The sequence below is a fragment of the Lichenostomus cassidix genome, chromosome 1 (assembly GCF_008360975.1).
Source record: "Lichenostomus cassidix isolate B80296 chromosome 1, HeHo_3.0, whole genome shotgun sequence".
In the NCBI taxonomy this organism is placed as follows: Eukaryota; Metazoa; Chordata; class Aves; order Passeriformes; family Meliphagidae; genus Lichenostomus; species Lichenostomus cassidix.
This window is the reverse complement of record NC_139479.1, coordinates 99232205-99239618: the sequence shown is the minus strand read 5'-3', so window position 1 is coordinate 99239618 and position 7414 is coordinate 99232205. Positions and strand designations below refer to the sequence as shown.

Here is a 7414-nt window from a genome sequence, read left to right as displayed (position 1 = left end):
TCCTGCTGCTTCTGTGGGAGAAGAGAAGAAACAACCAAGCAGAAACAGCCAAACAGAAAAAGCAAGCAACAGGATTCCTTGTATAACCAAGTCTCCTTTTAAACATCTTTCTCCATCTGGGATGTGTATAATTGCTATCTTCCGGTTCAAGCTGCAAATAAAAGGCACTGTAAACATTTTAGAAGGGCCTGGCTTCATTCTACCTAAATATAGGCAATGAGCTGTGCTTTTCATGTTACAAGAACATCATTCTAGGCTCTGTCTCTTACTAATAGAATGTATACTTTCTATGTCTGTCGGAGAGGCCGCCGGGAAGTAACACACACTCTCATAGAGATAATGGTGTTATTCCGTTTATTTCTTCTAAGACAGGCATTATTATAGAAAACAGGTACAGGTTCACGCGACAAACCGGCACTTATGATTGGCTATTTGGTCTATGCACACATCTATCTTAGCTTTCTGATTCGCTGTAGTCTTTAGGCACGTTTCACTTAACTCAGCTAAAGTTTTGCCAGCATAAGCTGAATTACTGACTGTGTGATTCTTTCTCTATTTTGCTTATTTCCTCTACATTGGATACAATTCTAGCTCTCTTTTCTTTTCTATCTCTTGGGAAGAACATCTCAAAGTTATGGACAATAGCATCTTAGAGTTAGGAACAATAGCACCTTCAGGGTTTAGAACAATAGCTGGTTTGTGCATGCTGCATCTTCTTCTGCACGCACACTTCGCCAATATGGCCTCGTTCTGCTAACCATTTTCCAACAATTCCCCCTTTTTCTCTTTGCACAAGCCAGGTTTGATTGATTGTTCTCATCAACATCCGCTGCAAGCACTGCACTATGCGTGGCAAAATTGTCAAAAGTAGCAAAATTACAATTAAAATGAGTACAGCTGCTTGAAACAAATCTTTGAACCATCCAGTAATTCCCCAACCTTTCAGCCACCCAGCAAGTCCTAGGTCATTGGCCACTTGCAGTTGTTTTGAAAGGTGTTGCAGTTTGGCAAGTTGCCGGTGAATGGACTTCGAGTGATCAGAAAAATTCATGCAGCACATTCCATCAAATTCATCACAACCATGGCCTTGAGCTAATAAGAGAAAATCTATCGCAGCTCTGTTTTGAAGGGTAGCATGTCGAACTGAGTCAACATCAAGCAACAATTCTGAAATGGCTTGAGAAGTAGCGTTAGTTTGTTTAGCTAACCAGCATCCTAATTTGTTTAGTTGAGCCAAGGCTTTAGCAGAGGCCACTCCTGGCGCTAAAATGGAAGCAGTTATGATGGCTCCAGGGGACCAGAATTTGACATTTGATTTACAGTCAGGGGAAAAAGCATGAGTCATTTGTTTTGTGCGACGATGTTGTCGGGTCATATTTAGAATCATTGAAGTGTTGGGGGTCAGCAACGTCAATCTCCCTAAGGAACAAGGTCCACCTCGTAATTTGGAAGGAATGCCAGGACATGCGCGGTCCCCGCAAATTAGGAACATTCCTGCTGGCAATGATATAGGATAGTTTGTGGACACAGATAATTTAGTAGAAGCGTATTGGCACCACAGACTAGCGTTTCTGTATATTGTCAGGCTAGAATTTACACTTGTTGCGGTATCTTTCAACTTGGCTCGTTTGCTTTTCCAATTAAAGGTCACACAAGCATCCATTCGTACAGCTCCTAACAGTTCTAATTCTTGAGGCTCGTTTGGGGCTATAGGAAGAAAAGGAATCCATTTGTCCCAGTTGTCTACTGTGCTATTAAGATTCTTCTGATTGCAAGTAGGAACGTGAGAAGGACATGGCCAATTGTCTGAAGGCACACCAACTAAACAGGTAGAAAAAGGATTGTATGGTGACGAAAGAGAGAGACAAATTGCGTTTTGCCCTGTCAAATTGGCTAGAGTGACCCACAAATTTGTTTTGGGCTGTACTGGAATCCATGTTTCAACAACAGAAATTAGGCAAATTAAGTTTAATGCTATGCTGCTGGAGCGCATTGAGGGCGGCATTGAATACAATAAGTGGCAATTAGTAGCACTGCTTGGCTTTTCTGCACTTGGCGTAATGCTATTGCTAAAGCCCACACTTGCTGAGCAAGTTGATATACATGAAAATCTCTAAATGTGCTCTCACAAATTTCTTGAGGAGATTTCTTATATATTACTGCAACATCAGCTTGAAAAGCACTTAAAGCGTTAATGGGAAAACAATGATTACATAAAGCACCTGTTATCGCAATATTCCAACTACTTCGACTAAAATGCGCGCCGCAACTACCACACTGTAACTGTAAAATCAGTGGACCCCGACAGCGCCCACAGTTTTCTCCTTGGAGGCGACGAACTTCGGAGGGCAGTTGCCAAGCACCAAAGGTCCGCCCCGCAAAGACGTCTGCTATGATTCTTCGGGGACAGATGCGTGGATGTCCTGCTTGCACTGCAAACGTGGTGAGCGCTTCAATTATCTGGTCTATGGCTCGTCGCAGTTTTCTTGTTGATAATCTGTCTGGGAGCAGGTCTCGTCCATTTACTTGGCACCCATAGTGGACCGGAACACTAGGGTCTGTTTCTTCACCATTTTTCTGTTTGGCTAGATACTCTTTTATTGTTCGATGAGCCCTTTCTGCTATGGCTTGTCCGGTGGATACGTGAGGGATTCCTGTGCTGTGCTTGATGCCCCATGTTTGTAGAAATTGTTCACATTTCCGGCTCACATAGGCGGGTGCATTATCTGTTTTTATCTCTTTGGGCACCCCCATAACTGCAAAGCACGAGTTTAGGTGTCTAATTACATGGCTTGCCTTTTCTCCTGCTTGAGCTGTTGCCCAAATAATTTTTGAAAATGTGTCTATAGTAACATGAACACAGGAAACTCTGCCAAATTCAGGAACGTGAGTAACATCCATTTGCCATAGTTCACAGGCTTGTAGGCCTCTGGGATTCACTCTGAGACCTAGACTCGCGCCATGCTGGCTGCATTGTGGGCATGCTCGAACAATTCCTCGGGCATCGTCCATCGATAGTGCAAACTGTCTGCGTAGAGCTTTAGCTGATTGATGGAACATGGAGTGGCTTTCTTAAGCAGCTGCAAAGGAATTTTGTGGAGCTTGTAACAGTGGACTGACAAGAGCATCTGCTCTAACATTGCCTTCACCTAGGCCTTGTGTGGTGATGTGACTCCTGATGTGTAGGATACTACAAATTTCTTTTCTGTCATGGATGGCCCGTTGGATTTGCAGAAACAGTTGTCCTAATGGTGGATTTGAAGGTATCTTAATCAGGGCTTGCTCGATTCTAGGACAATACCAACGACATATAACTTATCTGAGATGATATTCAGGGGTGTGCTGTGCCATCGTGCGAGTGCCCAGGCAACTGCTGCTAGCTCGAGGGTTTGCAGCGAATCACATGTTTCTCCTTTAAGGGTGTGTTTTTGCCACTCTCCATTTTCTAACCATGTACAAGCAGCTTTTTTCCGCTGTCGTCCTGCATCAGTGTACACTGTGAAACCTCGAATTGGCTTAGCACGAACCTTGGGCTCTTCTATCCATAGTTGTTCCCCGATTATTTTGATTCTGGGATCTGCAGGATATCGTTCTAAGAGTTGTCCTGGGTATGCATCTAAGGCAATTTGCATATCCATTGAATTTTGTATCAGCCACTCTCTTAGCTCTGTCTTCAGGGGTATGCTAAAAAATACAGCTTCATGTCCTGAAATTTCTACAATTCTGGTACGTGTTTTTCGAATGAGAGTTGAAAGCATCTCTGTGCGTGACCACACACTTTTTAGTGGTGATAAACTGATGAACACCCATTCCAAAATCACAATGCGTTCTTCGGGATGAATAATTCTTGCATGTTTGACAGGCTGTTCTTGTTTCTGTATAGTCTTGGACATCTTGGCAATCTTGGAAATACACACCTTTAGGTTTTCTCCCCCTTTTTCTTTTTGCCAAGATGGCCATTGGCAAATGATTCCAAATGGGGCGATAGTTTGATTGAAGATGAGCGCACCTAGTGGAACTTCAGGCAGGCGACGTTCAGCGAAGGAAGTTCGCAATATTTCTCCAAGTCGCACTAGACCGTTTTGCTGATCTTGAGTTAACGTAATTGTAGCAGCCGGATCGGTGCCTCGCAATAGTGGTAATAATGGGAGTATGTCTTCATTTTTGAGCCCAATAAGATTTCGTACCCACTGTAGATCTCCAAGTAGGGTTTGAGCATCATGCACAGTTTTCAGTTCAGAATGTAGGGACAACTTTTGAGGTCTGATTTGCGTAGAAGTGACAGTCCATCCAAGGTATTTCCATGGTGCAGATATTTGAACTTTTTCAGGGGCAACAATTAAACCTTTTGTCGCAAGTAAAGTAGTAATATGTTGTAGATCTGACGGAACAAATGGTTGTTGTTGGCACAATAAGATGTCATCCATGTAGTGATAAATGAGATCAGAGCTAAAAAATGCACGAATAGGTTCTAAAGCCCAATGAACATATAGCTGACACACAGTTGGTGAATTTTTCATGCCTTGAGGCAATACCACCCACTCGAATCTTTGAGCTGGTTCGCTTTTATTAATGGCTGGTAAGGTAAATGCAAAACGAACTGTATCTTCTGGCTGTAGAGGGATTGTGAAAAAACAGTCTTTCAGGTCAATGACAAGTACATGCCACTGTTGTGGAAGCATCGTTGGGGTGGGCATTCCTGGCTGTAAAGTCCCCATCGCCCACATTTGAGCATTTACTGCTCGAAGGTCATGTAACAATCTCCATTTACCTGATTTCTTTGGAATGACAAAGATGGGCGTGTTCCATGGGCTAACAGAGGGTTGAATGTGCTTTGCTTCAAGTTGTTCTTTCACAAGTTGATGTGCAACAGCTAGCCGCTCTTTAGACAAAGGCCACTGCTCGACCCATACAGACTCTTCTGTTTTCCATGATATTTTTGGGGTCGGCGGCCTTTCTGCAGTGGCCCCTACTAAAAATGTGTTGGTTGTGGTAGGTGCAACACTGCACCAAGCTGACTCAGAACATCTCATCCAACCAGTCCTCCAAGATTTCCTGGTAGGAGCATGACATAAGGAGCATGACAAAACACACAGTAATTTTTTGCCCTTCTGGGAATATGATGGATATAGGTACTGAGCTTTGTGAAGGATTTGTGCCTCCTCCAACTCCTTGAACGGCATCAAGGGCAGGACATAATGGCCAAGACTTAGGCCACTTTGCTTTGCTGATGATGGTCACGTCAGCTCCTGTATCAAGCATTGCTGTGACTCGATGAGTGTGGCCATTGTAGGTGAGCTGCAGATTGACGAGTGGTTGTTGAGTCATTTGCTGTGCTAAACTAACTACGTGATTTCCGGTTGACCCAAAAGCTCTGTTACCTCGATACATCTGAGGTGGATTGCTAGGTAATTCTATACTATTAGTCAAATTTTTCATTAAGATAAGTTGAGCGATTCTGGTTCCTTTGTGTATGGTAAGTGGAGGAGCTAAAGTGTATGCACACACAAAAACTTCACCTGTATAGTCCATATCTATGACTCCTGGCAATACAATGAGCCCTGCAAGGCCTGAGGATGATCTGCCTATGACGAGAGCTCCAAAATTTCCATTTTGGGTAACTGTTTGCCCATTCATCCCTGTTGGTATTTTCTGGGCTCTGTTGTCTAATAATGTGATATCTATTGTTGTTGCCAAATCGATTCCCATGCTTCCACAGGTTGCTGGAGGGGGAAGCCTTGCTGAGTTGCGGGAGCTGCCATTTGTGTCACAGCGCGGCGTCCCTTCGCGCTCTTGTTCACGTTTTTTGTTCTTCGGCAGACAATTGTAGCATGTGGGTCTTGTTGACATTTGTCACACCAAACAGTAGCTGTGCATGTCTTGCGGACATGTCCAAATTGTTCACACTTAAAACAACCTTCAGGTTTTGTTGATGTTTTTGAGAACCCTTCAATCTTGTGACTGCAGCGGCTAGTAATCGCGTAGTTGGTTTTATTGCTTCAGCTACTGCATTGACTACATATTGATTTTGTTTTTGCACTGCTACACAGCTTGCTACTTCAAGCATTTGGTGCACTTCTGCTCCTTTTGGCAAAGTGGCAAGCAGTTGTTTCGTAGGTGGGTTGGCATTTTTGAACGCTAGGAGTTTAAACATGTTTTGCTTGTCATCTTCCGAGAGATCGTTTTGGTCTTCCATTGCTTTGAACAATCGATCAATAAAGTGTCAGTATGGTTCAGTGACGCCTTGTCTTACTGCAGTGAAGCTAGGTTCTGTCTTTGAGTCGGACACCGCTCCGAATGCCTTTTCTCCTTGGTTACGTGGTCTTGCTGCTCCTTGTTCAGCTAGTCGATGCCATTCATTAGACCATGTTATAAATTGTGATGGAGTCAGCAACATCCGTGCCAGATTTTTACAATCTGTGGGAGAATTGACATCAGCTGAAAGAAGCCAATCTATACCTAAACGAGCTTGTTCAGATTTAATTCCAAAATCAACAACTGCTTTTTTAACTGATTGCAAAACTTTGAACTCATGTTGATCATATCTGGGACCCTGCGGGTCACATAAAATAGGACAAACAGTGTTTCCAGCCGACTGCCATTCTCCTTCTATTATGGCATCTCGAACAACTCCAGACCACCTTTGCCCTAAACGTGAAGGATTTGGAGTTGTGCAGTATGATGGTGGCAGCGGTTGACACTGCACTTCAAATGGAGCAGAGGGCTGAGAGGCAGCAGGTTGAGAGGCCCATTGCTGTAATTGAACTGCATCTTTAGCTGTTTTGCATTACTGTGGTATTTGTTGTACCATATTCCGAGCAACTGTGTTGCTCTTTTGCTGCTCTAATTGTTTCATTACTTGCTGTAACTGAGTTTTTAGTTCTTCAACAGGATTTTTGAGTTCTTTTTGGCTTTTGGTAACTGGTTCTTGGAGGGTAATATTATTTGTCAGTTCTGTTTCTTCATCAGAGCCACTGTCTTCTTCACTGGGCAAGGGCTGTGCTTCTGGGATTGTTGCCAATGTGGACTGTTGAGATACCGGAGGAAGGTGCGAACACTGAGTACCTCTTGTAACTTCCGTGGTTTTTGTCATTTGACTCATATTAGCATCTGGAGAAACTTCTGCAGTTGTCTCTGACTGACCTGCAACAGACTCTCTCTCAAAAGAAGTGGTAAGATTAGACTTGTCATACTTTTTGCGGAGTTCAGAAACTGAATAGCAAGATTCTGCCTTTTGTCCTTTCATTGCCTGAAACTTTTTGAACAAAGAACTCTTTGTTTTTTCTCTGGACTCTGTCAGCGGCAGAGCAACAGAAGCATTTGAAGGAACGTTATCTGTTGGAGTGTTGCCAATAGCCTCTAAGGCTGCGGCAGCAACCTTTTTCTCAGCTGTTAAAGACTTTAAAGTGTTTAT

At 43.4% G+C, this 7414-nt stretch overlaps 1 protein-coding gene across 1 annotated transcript; it reads right to left on the bottom strand.

The window, feature by feature from the left end:
• Positions 1 to 337: 337 nt before the first annotated feature.
• On the bottom strand, positions 338 to 1993 carry LOC146445430 (uncharacterized). The gene has a single exon (XM_085049923.1). It carries the CDS (start codon positions 1991 to 1993, stop codon positions 674 to 676), a length of 1320 nt encoding a protein of 439 aa, XP_084906049.1. The 3' UTR covers positions 338 to 673.
• Between the last annotated feature and the right edge of the window lie 5421 nt (positions 1994 to 7414).

Bases quoted from the DNA above. Each gene is read 5' to 3' on its own strand.
- LOC146445430 (XM_085049923.1), bottom strand. From the start codon at position 1,993: ATGCGCTCCAGCAGCATAGCATTAAACTTAATTTGCCTAATTTCTGTT.